A 16885-nucleotide genomic window follows, 5' to 3' on the forward strand; every position below is an offset into this window, starting at 1 on the left:
ACCTATTTTTTCATAAGGAGATCAAAGGTCTGGAGTTGAAAGAAAGAAAAGAGACAAAGGGAACCATGCAGTCAACAAATCAACAAGTTGGGACGATATTAAAATGCAGTCGCAAGCTTGGGAACACCAAAACATCTGGGAGACCACGAAGCAGCCAAGTGGATGTTTTAGATTAGATTTGTTTGAGGAGGTAAGCGTAACATAATAGCATTAATAATATAATTGCTCTACCTTACAATGTAAAGTACCTTGAGATAAGTTTTGTTGTGATTTTGTGCTATAAAACTGATAAAACTGAATTAAATTGGTTGTACAAGCCAAAGTTTTACCCTAAGATGGTGCTTTATCCTTTACAACAGCGGCCCAAACCTTTTTTGCACCATGGACGGGCTTATTTTCACGGACCGACCTTTAAGGTATACAGCTTCATTCTGATTGGATCTCGTGTCTCCAGGACATTTTCATTTCGTTTTTATTTTTCGATGAAAGTGTCGATACAAAAAAATCAGAATCTCAATTTCTGCATTTCAAATCAAGTATGACACTATTATGCTCGCAAAACTACTCATTTGTTTAACAGATTCATCTGAAATTTTAAATATGCCATAACAGACAAAGGAAATTTTCTCTGTTGCTGTCAAAATTTAGATGACAATATTGATACCATGCTGGTGACTGTATGGTAAATATAAGGTTGTAGCCACAAGTTACCATAGCTTACTTTTCCAAAGTCTAAGTATTACTTTAGGTCTCTTTTAAAACGTCAGATAAAATATGGACAACTTTGCATTTTTGGTGTCAAAAACTAGTGCAGTGCAACTGTGGCTTCTGGGGTCAAAACCAAAGATGTATCCAGATATAGTTGGTATGTTTGACATCTATCTTATTTTTTTTGTCAACCCGTTTTGCAAAACTCCCTTCTTTGGCATTACAGGTGAAGATATTATATTTCAAGCTTTTTAATGAAATAACAACCGCTGATGTATTTTTTTCAGAGGACAGTCTTTGCAATGATGACAAATCAGGATAAATCTGTCAGCTGTATCACGAACTGCCAGCATGAAATGTAATTATCTCCACTGCTTTTCCCACACAGTGATTTATTCATCTTCTGCATATTAATGCGCTTATGATGGAGCCCCTTGTGTATAGACCAACAGTGCATTTAAAAATGTTTCTAATACTTTACACACTTGTGTATTAATTTCAGTGGAGTGGACAAAATATTTGGAACCATTTAAATATAATGCAGTCTGGTGGAGCGCTACCAGCACCCATTATGACCTATGCAATAAAGATAAGAAAATCACAAGCTGGAAACACAGTAATTCATGGTATAGATGTTGTACTGGAATATGTTAGATCTCATAGGTGTACCTAATGAAGTGCCTGAGGGATTTACATGATTAAACTGTAAAAAATGCTTAAGGTTAATTTATGCAGATTGGTGTAGAAATACACACAAGGACAGTCTCCCAGGAGCAACATTCATGTTAAGGTAATTTTCATGTCCATGCCAGCTACTCCCGGACGCACATTTGGGAGCGCGATGACACAGAGCACTGAGGAGATGATGAATGACACTGGCAGCCAGCAGCATGCTCCCAAACCACTGAACGATTGCTCTCAAGAAGACCTGTAAGCCTCCTGCAAGTGGCCAGATGGAGACAGCAATACATACTTATTCACATGCACAAACTGCAGGCAGCCATAAATCTAATGGTAATCCTCTGCGGTGTCGTGTGTGAGGTGTGTGTCTGCTCAGTGATAATAACTTTAGGGAGCAGACATCTCATTTTGAATATTTGTTGGTTTTCAGATTAAGATTTATGTTTTAATGTTTGTTGACTCCTGCTAATGCCAACTAATTTACTGAAAAATAATAACCAACCCCTGAAGCCCAAGGCTATATTTTAAAATTCCTACCTAAAAAAAACAACAACATCCCGAAATTCAGCCAGGGACGGCTTTATAACTGTTACAAAAAACTCTGGCCTCTATGGGTGAGATAAAAAAAAAAGCTACCACAACAATGATAAACGAACGATTTATATTAAAACACGAGCCTGCATTTGAATTTCCAGCTTTAACAAATTTTTTTGGAAGAGAGCTGGATGTTGCTACATTCACTGTAAGAAGTAATCTCTCACAAGTACAGCCTCATGTTTACTCTTTCATAAATCCGTAACTAAAAGTAAGGAGGTAAGTAAATAAGAGAATGTATTGCTTTAAATGATGATCAGTTTTTAGATTTGCTGATGTTCAACTGGCCAATGCCATCTGCATTATCCTGTCTTGTAAACCTATATTGCTCCTATAGAAAAATTCCAGGTTGCAGTGCACATGTGAAAACGAGCCAACAGTCTTCACAAAACAGGAGCACCGGGAGTTCTGCATGAGGTCAGTTTTCCATGTGTTTACATGTATAAGCACCAAAAAAAAAAAGAAGAGAAAAAACATCTCATGTACTCACCTCATGAATTTGCAGGTTGGTGTTAGAGGCCCTCATTTTGGCTTCTAGGGCATTATGGGAACTAGTAGTGTAGTTTTTCAAACTGCGACTCTCCTTCAGGTGGGCCTGGAGTTTTTCTCTGCGCCTCCTAAACATAAAGGAAAAAAATATACAACTGAGATAAAAAGTTATTGGATCCAGTTGAGTGCTTTAAGAAGTAGCGTTTATTGGCTGAGTTTCAGCTGAGTTGTATCTGGACGTAACAGTGATGCATTAAATTCATCTTTAAGACAGGAAGATTAACACGAGACTGAACAAGTGAACCTGCTGATTGCATCTCATATCATCCAGGCTACTTCTGCACTTACAATCAGATTTAAATGCAGACGTGTGTTCTGCATTATGATATAGACTTTTGAAAACTCAAAACGTTGAGTGTAGAATGGATGGAGGGACCACCGCTGAATTTTGTGCTTAAGTACAGGCTGTTAGCACATAGAGCGATGCTAATGCTAGCAAGCTCAAAAGCTGCTGATTTTTACATCGTCTTACTGCTTTTACTGAAGTTGAATTTATTAGGCTAATATGTATGTTTAGAGACTCAGTGAGATGCAAATATTTTCAATTTGGGTAGCCTAATGGTTTCATATTATTTAAAAAAAAACCTTTGATTTCTAGAGAGTAAGTGCTGCTATTAGCTAAATGAATGCGGATCATGTTTACGCTTCCAGATTTTTATCCCACTGAATCAGCATCTAATGTTAGTGAATACTCGTATGTGTTTATACAGCTATAAATACATAATAATAGGAGGCACTGACATTTCAGGGTTGCTCCAATCCGTCCAAGTGATGTTCACTTTAAATTTAGCTTCTATATGACAATCTAATAACGTATGCATGTTGACCGAAACTGTTAACAGGTTTTATTCCTAGCAGCAATATTCAAATGCCCAACAATATGCCTCTCATAAACACTAGCACACGTGGTATATTCATGCACAGTGTAACCTTTGTCAGTCTCCAGAGTAAATCATATACACCATCATAAGTTCTATACAGCACTGAATACATATATTCAGTGCTGGCATTTCCTTATTAAAGGTCAGACAAACAAAAGTGAAGGCTAACTGACAGTTTTCAGGTCATTTTTGTTATATCTTTTGATTTGAATCCGTGGTTCCAAACAGATTCAGCTCCATCTCTCACTCTGGTATTGATTTTTCGAAATGTATCGATTAATTTTTACATCACTTGAGATTAGTGGATCCTGAAAAGGTTTTCTGTTAACACTGCTTTGGAGTTGTTTGACTGTAAAGAAATAAGAGACACACCTGCTGGCTAAAAAGGCCTTTAACCTCCCATAGTTGCTTCCACTCAAAAATCCATACCAGTTCCTCTTTAGCGTGATATTAGCGTGAGGTTTTCTTCCAGTACAACCTGTATCGAGTTCCTCAGTGTCATAATTATGTTTTGCACTCATTATCTTGAGATTAGCAAGTCTCACTTGTAACCAGTCTATAATTTTGCTCTAATTAATTCAAAACTGGAGATTTGGCACAAACAGCTAATTATAACCAGTTTGAAAAATGATGTCTGCTCCCTTGCCTTTGTTTCAGAAATGCAGATCTCACCGAGTAGTGTTCTACAGGTCTCCTCTCAGACAACAAACTAAACATATGTAGCTGCTAATTGCAGCCAGAGATGTGAGAATTTTTAGGTCTCTTTTCTCCAGCCAGTCGAATCCAACAGTGATCTCAAGAGTTCTCAGAAACATTATGTGCAGCAGCATTTTCAATATTGTATTTAGGACGGAACAAAGGAGGGACAGATTTAAGTCCAAGTTTATACAGAAGAAACTCCACCAACTGAATTTATGAGTGTGGCTTACTTTTTAAAGTATCCCTACCATCCTTTGCGATTCCTAAAATAATATATTTACTTCCCTCTCCAACCAAGACACTGGCTCCCTGGTGAAGGAGAGTTGGTTTCTAAGATTTCCCTGGAGAAGGATGAGTGGAAGAAACTGAGCTTCCTGAGAAGCTCTCTACCAGTAATATAATTTTACCTGATTTCTCTGTGATCGGTAATTAAAACAAACTAATAGACGTTTATATAATGACACTTGACATGAAGTTTGGATTTGTTATTAATCTCTGTCTCTCTTCCACAGCATGTCTTTGTCCTGTCTTTCTTCTCTCACCCCAACTGGTCATAGCAGATGACCGATGAGCCTGGTTCTCCATTAGAGGTTTCTTCCTGTTAAAATGGGAGTTTTTCTTTCCCACTGTTGCCAAAGTGCTTGCTCACAGGGCTCATATGATTGTTGGGTTTTTCTCTGTATGTATTATTGCAGGGTCTACCTTACAATATAAACGTCTTGATGCATGCTCAATCATCCAGCTAAGTAAATCTCCAAAAGTTGATTCTGTTCATCTGGACGTAGCGTTTTCTGTGGGAGAAACGCTCCGTCACTCATCCAAGTGACTTCTTCAGTCTCAGCTGACTGCAGGTTTACCCAATCTTAGAAACAGTACATTTGCATAATGACTGAAACCAGCCCACTAAAGGAACAATGGGCTGGGAAAACGCTACGTCCAGATGAACAGAATCAACTTTTGGAGACTTACCGGTACAATATAAAGTGCCTTGAGGCGAATGTTGTTGTGATTTGGCGCTCTATAAATAAAATTGAATTGACTCCATTTAATAGTTTCTGCATAGATATGTAGAACTGTGACTATTCATTTGAGATGTGTTCTCCTTACATTAGTAAAAAAAATTGAATATTACAAAGAATATAGGATGTGAGCCGATTTTGTCCATTCATCTGAAAGAACCTCTTTTGGTTTGCTATTCTGACCAGTAGACATTAAAAATCGACTTGATTTTTTACACCACTTACCCAAGCATGTGCAATTAGACTGACCTGGAGCACAAAAGCTCTGTATCACAACTTCATTGTGTTGTGCCAGGGGTATGCTCATTACCAGATGCAGCTGATGAAGCCTTTACTTGTCCTTTGTCAGACACTCTGCTGAATGACAGTGACGTAATGAAGTGTTTACAAACTGCCGCATGCTAAGCTTCTATCCTCTCCACCTCTGAGGCCTTTAATTATATTTTCTTAGAAGGAGGCTGTGACATTTGGTACACACTAGTTTTGGAAAAGTGTTTACTTAATAGGAACAGTCCATTATCTCTTCTAAAGCCTTCCCGCAATCTGCTCGTTTGCTTGCCGTTTTAGGATCCAAAAGGGTATCAGTGCTCTTTGTCATAGAAGCATATGCTTTTGCTGCCATGAAATACAAAAATCTCAAACATCCAGCTCTGTAGGTTTGTTGATAGATGTGCCATATATCACCCTGCATCCCTCACTGTTTGTGCAAAAGAGAACATTTGGCTTTGTTATCTCAGGGTGGCGTTACAAAACTTATAATAAAATCATGCTCAATATCCACCAAAAGCACCAAATATTTGCAACCAGCCTGATCTCCTGAATGAGTCACTGACACGCAGCTAATACTAATTCTTGGCATTTCATATAAATTCTACTCTACTATACTTCTTATTCAGCAGGTTCATAATCCTTAAAGTATCTGATGGTTGGAATGGCTTTTTATGCCTTTATTGCAGAACGCAAGTAGAGAGCAATAAGGAGACTTAACTCCTAAATATTCTGCTACCCTTGTTTCTCCAAAGAAGGATAATTAGAAAAAAAACAACTAAGTACACCAGGAAAATTATGTCTGCATTAGAGGACTTCTTTACATTCACATCCTCTGCAAACACACACACATGCAGGAGTCTCTTGTTGCAAGGCAACAGTGCTGACTACTGATAAATCATGCTGACTTTTTGCATTTAGTCCCAATGCAAGCAGTATTTTAAAGCGAGGCAACTTAAAAACCTATGGAGATAATCTGCCTGATAAAAGAAATTGCTTCTGATGAAGTTATTTAAAGAAGAAAAGTTTGACTCCTTGTTAAAAATTCTCAGCACTGCTTCCACTCCACTGTCACCGCACGGTATGGATTAGTTCACTGTCAGCGTATGTGTGCTGGGGAATGACTCAGCATTGTGGCATACCACACTATGACTCGCTTCATGACTAGTGGTGATGTAACACAATCTTGCTCCTGTCCACACACATCAGATCCAAGGTTAGCCCTGAGAAAACGACTTCAGCAGAAATGAAAACAGTCTGCTGGTGTCAAACTGCACATCACATACAGTATGTGCATTTAAAGACCACAGAAGGTCAAACAGCCACGTTAAGTAACGTTGAGCAAAACATATTTTGAATGAGGTGGGACTTAAAGGGTACAGAGCTCAAGGCGATCTATTCTAAAGTTTTTGTGTTAAGTCTGACTTTTACCAAGGAGACTGAAGCCCACCTCCATTTACAGACCACGAGTTCATTTTTAAAAAAAATATATTTTAGTCCTGCTTATTTATTACATATTTGCCATCATTGTTTTACTTGAAGCACCTTTTGTGCAATTAAAAAATATAAACATGTCAGTGCACATAATGTTGCAGAATGGTTAAATATTGATGTTGCCATCTTATGATAGATTGGAGTTTGGTACACTCCGCTTTAACTGAGTAGCAAAATCAGGACATTAGAGTAACTAGATAAAAACATGACTTTATAATGAGTGTGTAAAATAAGCTCGTAGACTGTCGTTGTTGTTTTTTTAAGGTTAAATGTTGATTATGAAGTGGTGAGTTTCACAACACTCATGGAATAGAGTTAATGTTAACTTTTAAAGGACAATAAAGCAGATAAGTCAGCAGTGATGGATATTACAATGTAAAACACACTCTATGTCTCTCTGTTATTGTTTTAGCATGAAGTGGGAAACATTTGTCTTTAATGTAGCTGCACTTTTATCGGGATCTTTTTTCTCGGTGTGAGAAAACCTTTGAATTTATCTTTATTCAGGTCACTCAGATCCGCTCCCTTGCTCCTTCATCCCAATCTGTATGCATCTTCTCCAATGAACAAGCAAGTTTCCTGACTCAATTATGGATTCACTGAAAGCGCCTGTCCATCATCGCTTGATCCGATTATCTTGTTGTCAGGCTGCTCACTCACTCACATCATTATATTACTGAGGAAAGCCTATGGAATTACAGTGCCATCTATCATAGCTTGCTCCATAGTCCACATACTCTGAATGGCATACTGCCATTAGAACCAGATGTTTAACCCATACTGCTGAGATTCCCTTCACAAGGGATATATATATATATATATATATATATATATATATATATATATATATATATATATATATATATGACTATTCATTTACCGATTACTGTGAACACATATTAACTTCAACCCTGCAGAAAACAGGCAGAGAGCAGAGAAAGGCTTAAGTCACATGAGCTGACCTTTGGGTGATAATAGGCTATGAATATGTGTATAATGAGCTTTACAAATTGTTGCAAATACCTGGTCTGGGATTTCATCCAAGATGCAGGATGCCTCAACATGTTGCCTCAGTTTTCACTAAATTTAAATATGTCTTTGTTTACATGTGGTCTGACCACACCCAATAGGGCTTATTTCCACATGTAGTAATAATATATTGATTCAGAATGTAGCAGCAGTAATATTACTTAAAAGTTTGAATGTCAGTCATTGTAGACACTTTCAAATCAAAGGAAAATCATGAAAAAAATCGAAATTGCTGGTTATGGTGAAATTTCATGTCACTACAGCTAATTTACTTGTCAACATATTAAAGGGGAAATGCTGTCACTCTAGGAGCTGAGTAATAATTCAACTGCAGTTCTTGTAATTTCAGTCTTTCCAGTGTAGAACTGAACTAAATTTATCTGTGCTGAATACCCACCATGAGCTCTAACCTCAGTCGTTTTTGTGTCACGAAGCCACTGAAACACTCTTTATGATATGCAGAGTGCCGCTTCACAGAGGAGAGACTGACAAAATGTCATAGTGGTTCCTGTTTTTCTGTTGTGTTGGACATCAACTACATTGTTCACAAAAACAATCAGCAATATCACTTATAAATATACATTTTGCTTTCTTAAATAATTAAGAATCAAGTGACCAAGTACCATTTTCAAGTTGTAGCAGCCAATAATCAAAAACAAGCTCACCTGAATTATCAGCAGTAATTGTTTTTTATAACTCAGGAAAACTGAGGACTCCTGCAATGTTTCCATTTGGATATTTGTCAGTGAGCATATAAATGCATTAAGTAGCAACATATTCACAGCTTGCCAAATACTGTGAAAGTTCTCTGCTTAGCATCCAGGAAACCAGTGTTATTAATGACACGCATAGTTACTGACTGAGCTGCAGCTGCACCCCTGTGCATGCTTGCACTGCCTGCGCCAGCTAGCAACAGCCAAAATGCTGATGAGCCATAATAGACAGTATAAAAGACAGAGATTGCTTCCAGGGCTGAAAAGTGAAACTAATGCAGAAGTGACTAAAACCTGCATGCTTTAATGGCTAGCAGGGGGTAGGACGTCTGGTTGCATAAAGACTTCTACTTGTGCAGAAGTCTAGGATAAATAGCTTCATGAACTCAATCTCTAATTTTTTGTCATATTCAGTGAAAGATTACGTTAGGTGAAAATGATTGTGCACACAAGTGTATGATCTTAACAGTTTTTAGCCACCCTTTTAATGGTATACAAGGACAAGGGCTAAGAGAGAGATGCTGTAAAACCTTGACAGGATGAGACTTTCTGCAGAAAACTTGGAAGAAAAGCTTTTTTTTTTTTCCATTTTCAATTTCTTCTACTTCTATACCAGTGGTGATGTTTTGTCCGAGTGGTGACATCTAGCATTCGAGAGTTTATTACAGCAAGTCTAGCAAACTTCAAGTGTCAAGGTGATAGGGCCCTGGTGACATCATAGATGGCACACAACACAACCAGTGGATGCTCTGTGTTTGGAAGATTACATCGCTTCATCAGTGCAGCATCAATTTCTTTCAAACTCTCTGAAACTAAATGGAAATCCCTTCATGTACTGAATGTCCCGCTGATGCAAGACAATTTGTCCATTTTGAGCTGGTGGGCTTCCAAAGATAACGGCATGCTTCCCTGTTATTGTTATTGCTAGCAAAATATGATTTGAGTCCACATCAGATTTTCATTTTATTTCTGTGAAGTTTGTGTTAGTCTGTTTGCAATGGGAACCAGAACTTTTATTGGCTTAGTGATTAGTGATCTCCATTTTTAAATTAGTGCTGGCTAGTCTGGCTTTTTGTTGCGTGTCATGAGGAAAGCAAAGGAGAAGCATTAAGCCAAGGCATTTGGGACCTCGGCTCAATGCACAAATGCAACAGTTTGTGGGGCAAATATGACCCGAGTCTTTAACAGAAATGAAATCAAGTCTAGAGGCTGTTAGATGCAACAAAGAGGGTTGAAGAAAGTCTGATTTTTGATGTTACTTAACAAACCATTCACACATTAGTGATAAAGAGAGCTTGAATACATTAAAAATAACACCTGTTCGTCTCCATCTGTTACGTAGTCTGCTCGCTGTTTGTACTGAAACATAATTCCTAGGAAGATAATGCTTAGAGGTGGAGATTCACACATTATTTGTGCAATTATGAAATAACCTGTCGCCTCTAGTTTGAAGTTTGTAGATTTTAATGCTCGCTGGCAGTGCACTGCAATCTGTTTAAAGTTTACTTAGTGACAGTTCATTTACAACAAGCAGTTTTACACGACTTTCTTCTTTCTCAAAGAAAGATTTGTTCACTGATCCACTTTGTTGTTGAAGTGTTGTTCCCAGATCTCAGCATTTAACTGCGCGAGTGCAATTTGAATATTACCTACAGGAAGTAAGTAATAAGCTAGTAAGTATGCTGAATTGAAAAAGATTTGAATTGTAGTTTTAACAGCCATCTGTAGACTTTATGTGCGGTGTTGTGAGTTTATTTTCTCACTTGTTGCGGCAGTAGAGGGCCATGCACAGCGTTCCCAGGAGGCTAATTGCCATGGCGATGGATGTGATTGACAGCACCTGTCTCTTATACACCTCTTTGCTCTCTGTGGAGAAATAAACAGAGGAAGAAGTCACATTAATGTTTGAACAACAGACCCTCGGGGAAATAAAGCTATAGATCACGCACGTGTTTGCTGATACGTGTTTATGCGAGAGACCAAGGAAGGGAGAGGAAACAGTGGGCTGTGCATCTGTGCGAGTGTGTATATCTGCAGACATCCCACAGTCAATATTCACACAGTCCTCACCCTAACGCAGAATTAAACATGGGTTTGAGATTTGCACTTACCCATTTTTAATTTCTAACGGTGTTGTTTACAGCACCCAAACAGCCATTTTAAATCATTGAACAAGCAGTTGTGGTGCAACAGCTCTCTTAGGCTTTTTTGTATCTGTCTTGCAGATTCTTACAAGTGTAATTACTTTTGCGTAAACCAAATAAAATTGAAATAAAACAGCAATAAACAAACACGCTTTTACAACTCCCCAGCAACACTTGCTATTCTTAGTTACCACACAGCCTTTCGGCTCATTTTATCAGCTCTCCCACATAGAGTAATGGTCCGACAGACACAAGACACTGCTTTTGAAATGGATGCCACATGTAATGGAGCCTGAATACATGGAGACAAGAAGAGTTATGGTGCGGAGGAACGCCATTAGTGGAGAAAAATGGAAGCTGTCTTGTTTGTTCCGAACAAGTAAATCATAGTTGCCTTCAGATACATTAATAGGCAATCAATCAAGTTTTATTTAGCAAGGCTCAGACCTTGGAAAACAATGACGATGACAGGTGTTGAGGTTTTACGTTGAGGTGATTGAGACAAATTTTCACCATGGATGGGCACGAATGGCCACTTTAGCGCAAAAAAAATAATCACCACTCACAAAAATCACAGCCGCGAGCTGAGGAATAAAACCGCAACACAGCTGCAGCCACTACGTTTTGCTCAAGGGCATCCTGACAGCAGTCAGCGAGGGAGAGTGTTACTAATTCACAACCACATCAATATTTTTAAGCCTGTCAGGGAATTTAAAACAGGGATCTCTCGGTCCAAGCATTTCACAGAAGCCTTTAAGCTATTGTGTACCCCACAGAAATCGCACAACCGGTCGTACATGCAATATATCATTTATAATCCCTAAAAATAACAGATGTTGCAGAACCTATTAGTGTCTTTTCGGTACATTTTTCCCTTCTCCTCTGTGCCATTATTTCTCTCCCTCCATCTATGTCTAAATTATGTCCGGGGCCAGTGCTGTTTAGATGCTGCTAATCAGGCTGCAACAGATTTGCTCATTGGCTACAATTATGTCAGTAGAGGGAGCTGGGGCACATTCGGTTGGCTGCAGGGACGGCAGAGCAACAGACACGGAGGCAGGAGACCAAGACAAAAAGCAAAGGTGAGGAAAAATCAACCAGCCAGGTGCTAGTAAGGAAGGAAGATGGATTTTTATCTGATAAATCCAGCGTATTGACTGATCTGGCTGCCACTGTTTAGCCTTTTCAGAATTTACAACATGCCTGAAGAAAACTGGGTGGTAATTAATGTGTGTAGGGACAGAAATATATGAATACATGCATTCACAGCTACGAGTTGAGTAGAGAAATGGGCAAAACTTCAGTATATCACACACTGTCTGGCTTATATTTACATATGCATACAGCATTTCAAGTATTTGGTTAGTCATAAATATGTTTTTGGCTTGTCCAAGGTCACGCAATACCTTAGATTCCCCTCCCACGTGCTTATTTGGTCACACTAGCTGTACACACACACACACACACAAAACAAAAAAACACCCTCTCGTGATATGAATTAATCATATGGCTCATGAGAGGGAAAGTATGTTCATGTTCCATCTGTGGAGCCGTGAGGTCACATCTTCTATTACTTTCCACTTGAAACCTCCACTTCTGCACTGCAGAGCCCTGCCGGCCACTTATTCACAGCCACATTATAGAGAAATATGATCAATATTTTACACTAAAAGTGGCAGCGGCAGTAATATAGAAGGGCTGCTGTGACCTTTTTTGTATGTAGTCATATACATTCATAGCGTGTTTACAGCTGCTATACACTCCGCACAGTTGAGTGTGCCAGAAAGATAAGCCGGTAAGAAATGGAGAAAGAGTTGGAGAAATACAATTTAAGTGGGCTTATGTGAAATAACTGAATGGGAAAATAAAAATGAAAAACTGTGCGCATTTCCTACTTAAAAACAAAACAACTCAGATTTTGTGTGCCGACTCTTTCAATCATTATCCAAAATGATTGAGTTGAGCTTCATTATGAGAAATGACCAGCTTTCTGTTACATCATACAACATGCACACCTATGTCCTGAAGAGCATGGATGCTCAAAATAAGCACAAACAATTACAGTGCAATCAAATAGCGGGTGAGAGCACAGTCACAGACACTCACACACAGAGGAGACTAAAGTCTGGCGACAGAGAGAGGTGGCATTTTGACAGCATATCTCTCAGGCATACTGACTCTGAGCCCTGATGAGATGGCTGAAGTCTGCCTGGTGGAGTTCATGACATATAAACAGAAACAGTGGACAGTAAAATGCACTTGGCAGTTCTCCAGCACACACATTTCCATCAGTAGTGGCCCTCTCCTTTGGAGTGCTTTTGAGCCAAGTCCATTAGGATCGACTCAGTTTTCCCCTCAAAAATCACTGAAAGTTAAAAAAAACCAAACAAACAAAAAAAGCTCTTGTGCATTAAGAGATTTCAATTTTTTTTCTATCCAGGCAATGTTTGCACATTGAATCTTACCCTTATTTTAGTGACAAAGGGTGCCAGATTAGTGAGTAATTCAAGGATTTTAATCGAATACCAAACATATGGACAAGTCAGGCAGCTGGCAGGCACCGACACTGTCAAGGACTGTTACAGATATTAGGTGAAAGACTATTCAGTTGTATTTCATTTGTACAATTATGGAATAAACTGTGGCCTGGAGTTTGAAGGTAGTAGAATTTAATGCTGATTGGCAGCACATTGGATTCAGTCCAAAGTTTATATTGTTGCAGAATTTGGATGATTGATTGGTCAAACAGTCAGTGTTAAGATAAGATAAGATAACCTTTATTAGTCCCACACGTGGGAAATTTGTTTTGTCACAGCAGGAAGTGGACAGTGCAAAAGTTATGAGGCAAAAATTAGAATACAATAAGAATAAATACAGTACACAACTGTACAGAATAGAATAAAATAAAATACTATATACAGTAGAATAAAATAAAATAAATATACAATAAGATAAAAATAGAATACAAATACAAATACTATATACAACTGAGTAAAAAAATGGCATACTAGCATAGAAGCTACTGATCAACCAGGTTTTGAGACTACCAGAAATGGAGGTAATAGAAAGGATGGACTCGGCCCCTTTGATGTTACTCATTGTTTGTAGACTTTTGCTGTGAAGCCTCAACTCTGCTGTTATGTTGTTATGTTGCTGGAAAGAGAAGTGACCATAATTGCATGAAAAGTTCCAATGCAAGTTATCAGCAAAGGCTAGCAAATATGACTGAGAATGTGCATCTAGACACTGTATGGTAGCATTGCACATCGAGCTAATAGTGCTAAGTACAATAAAAATAAAATACTAGAATTTCTCTCATGAGAACTGGAGCACTAACTTCTTAGATGAACTGATGGGACAGTTAACGATGCAACAAACCATAATGTTTGTCAGACAAAACTCCAAAAGACACCAATACCACAAACAGGGTTTAGCAATGCAGTTCAGCAGCTTGAATTTTCAGACCCTCTAGGGCAGTGTTTCGCAACCACTGGATGTGCCGCGAGAAATGATCAGGTGTGCGGTGAAAGATTATCCACCTGATTGGTACTCTAATCCAGCCGTCCCCAACCTTTTGTGTGCCACGGACCGGTTTACGTCTGACAATATTTTCACTGACTGGCCTTTAAGGTGTTGCGGATAAATATAACAAAATAAAACCAGTACAGGTGACAAAATAAGAAGATTTATTCACAACACATGGGAAAAGACCCAGGGAAACCGAGTTAATGATAAACATCATTGAAAAATAACAATAAAAACCCTGAAAACCATACATTTTACATCCGAGCCTCAACTCTCGTGGCCCGGTACCAGTCTGTGGCCCAGGGGTTGGGGACCGCTGCTGTAATTGACCAGCGTGAGTAATGGGCAGAACAATTATATTCTTTTCCACTAGAGGGCAGTACAACTTCTTACTCCAATTAAACGGGTTACCAACTGCCAGTAAAACAGAAGAAGACGAAGAAGAAATGACATGGTCATGCTGCAAGTGAGACAACACAGCACGTCATAGCAAAAGATAAGTGTTTCAAAAAGAAAAAGTAGTCAGTCTGACCTGAGTCCTGGAGAACATTCGGACCCAGATGAAGGCTCGTGCATGAGTGAGAAAAAAAAAAGGTATACTGGGGACAAAGCGAGCCAATTCCGCTATACCGGCTTCACGGAGAAAAATGATCAATATGCTTTTTGCGACATTTTTGTTTGGTGGTGTGCTGTGTGATTTTCTAATGGGAAATATGTGCCATGGCTGCAAATGGTTGGGAAACACCGCTCTCGAGGCCTTCACCTGTTCCATTTTAAGCCTTAATAAAACCCCTGTACATGGGACATAGGAGTCGATGGAGACCGACTCGCAGTGGCCATTCAAGCAACTGTTTTGGCATTGGTTCTTGGCTTCATCTAAAACAGGTAAAATGGTACCAACCTTGAGACAAAGCTGCAGACTGTTCACCAACAATACAATCAGAACAAACAATGAAAAAGAAAACAGTGATTTAAATACGTTTAACACACAACTGTAGATTGATTCATTTTCAAAAGCCCAAATAAATTCTGATATTTAAAGGTTCAGCCCTATGAGAATGCTGTTTTAATCCTTTAAAGGTAGTATTTGGTTCCATAATGATGAGATTAAAAAAAACCTTTTTTATATCATAATGTACATTATGCAGTTCCATTTTGATTCTTAAGTCTTGATAACAAATTTGTCTTCATCTTATGCTCCACATTGTTTTATCAAGTTAGATCATTTATTACGAGTCCATGTCAATGACAGCTCGGTTGCCCATTGTCACGGGCCGAGACGGTTACATAAAGTGCACAAGAAGAGTTTGTTACTGTCAAAGCGCGGCATATAAAGATGAGCATTCTGATACCAACGATGCTCTGTTTATCACATGCCCCCAGTCTAGGCCATGATAAATGTCATGATCATTAAAGACTGACATGGATGGATGAATGGAAGGAGTGACATAAGAAAAAGCAAAGATCAAAGGATGCAGACAGAGTGTGGGATTATGTTGCCATTTCTCCGCAGCTCTGAGCATTAGAATTTCCATGTGCCGCAGCACAGACTGCTGATGGTGGATAAAACCTTTATTATGCAGGCCTGCCGTGCTAGAGTAAACATGCTCTCTTGGCTGGTCACGGTTCTTTCCTCTATTACTTGGATAGCTTTATTCACCCATTTACAGACTGAATCTATTTAGGTGACTGGAGATATTGTTATCGCTGGCAATTTTCTTTCTTTCTATCACTTTTTTTTCTTGCTTCTCATAATATTCTCTCCTGTCCCACAGCCCGGAAGATGTTACTGTAGCTCAGTATGTGCTGGTAGTAGCCATTCTTCTGTGTGCTGCCTGCCGTTTGGCTTCTTACTGGCACTAAAAGGAGAGAGCTCATCGCCCCGGCTTTTCCTGGCTGGTCCTTCTAGTGCGGCATGAAATTGATTTTAACAAGCACTTTGTTTGGATCCACCATCAAGCACCACAGATTCTTTAACCCTTCAAATTCTCATGCCCCAGTGCCTGAATGCTATGTTTTTGTCTGCCTGTTTTTGGTTTGGTTGGTTTACGGATAGATTTGCATAACAATTTTACTAAAGGCTGACTTCAGCACAACTAAAGGATAATTAACTTTGATGAATCTGGATGCAGAAGCTTTTTGGATGCATTATTCATCAGTGTCAGATGACGATAGCAAATAACAGGGCCAATTCTCCCATGGCAATTTTCTTAAAAAATAATGGGACATATTACGGAGTATTTATTTATTTTTTTATTACTAAAAATTCTCTAATCCTGAACCTATAGGAAAAAAAGGTAATGTTTCTAGAAGCAACACCGATTTATTCAAAAAGAGCCAAGTTGCACCACGAGGAATTCAAAACCCTTCACAGAAAATCTCAGTATAATAAAAATAAATGAAATTGTGATAGAAAAGGGATCTCTGGGAAGACACCGGAGTGATTGCAGTTTATAAATTCCTCTCTGTCTTTCTTCCCTTGTGTTACTTATCTCCTTTCTCTTCTGTCATACCAAACAACTCGGGCTTAATATTTAGCATTCTCAGTGCATTTTAGTTCTCGGCTTACCAAAGTTGAGTGA

General features: G+C 38.7%; 2 protein-coding genes across 3 annotated transcripts in view; one reads left to right on the forward strand and one right to left on the reverse strand.

The window, feature by feature from the left end:
• LOC146695103 (carbonyl reductase [NADPH] 1-like) overlaps nucleotides 1-1763 on the forward strand; it is a 131949-nt gene extending 130186 nt beyond the window's left edge. Inside the window, exon 8 of the transcript XR_014923514.1 lies at nucleotides 1750-1763. The gene's annotated coding sequence lies outside the window, so the exon portion shown is untranslated. The remainder of the gene's footprint in view (nucleotides 1-1749) is intronic.
• nrg3a (neuregulin 3a) overlaps nucleotides 1-16885 on the reverse strand; it is a 342937-nt gene that overhangs the window by 21706 nt on the left and 304346 nt on the right. For both annotated transcript variants that reach the window (XM_085476995.1, XM_085476994.1), the window contains exons 5-6: nucleotides 10398-10500; nucleotides 2474-2600 (exon numbers count right to left, since the gene is read on the reverse strand). In XM_085476995.1, the coding sequence (XP_085333121.1) occupies nucleotides 2474-2600; nucleotides 10398-10500 (230 nt within the window). The remainder of the gene's footprint in view (nucleotides 1-2473; nucleotides 2601-10397; nucleotides 10501-16885) is intronic.

This window comes from Copadichromis virginalis, linkage group LG13 (assembly GCF_057382275.1).
Source record: "Copadichromis virginalis isolate Kocher_CV1m ecotype Utaka linkage group LG13, C_Virginalis_male_GT1.1, whole genome shotgun sequence".
In the NCBI taxonomy this organism is placed as follows: domain Eukaryota; kingdom Metazoa; phylum Chordata; class Actinopteri; order Cichliformes; family Cichlidae; genus Copadichromis; species Copadichromis virginalis.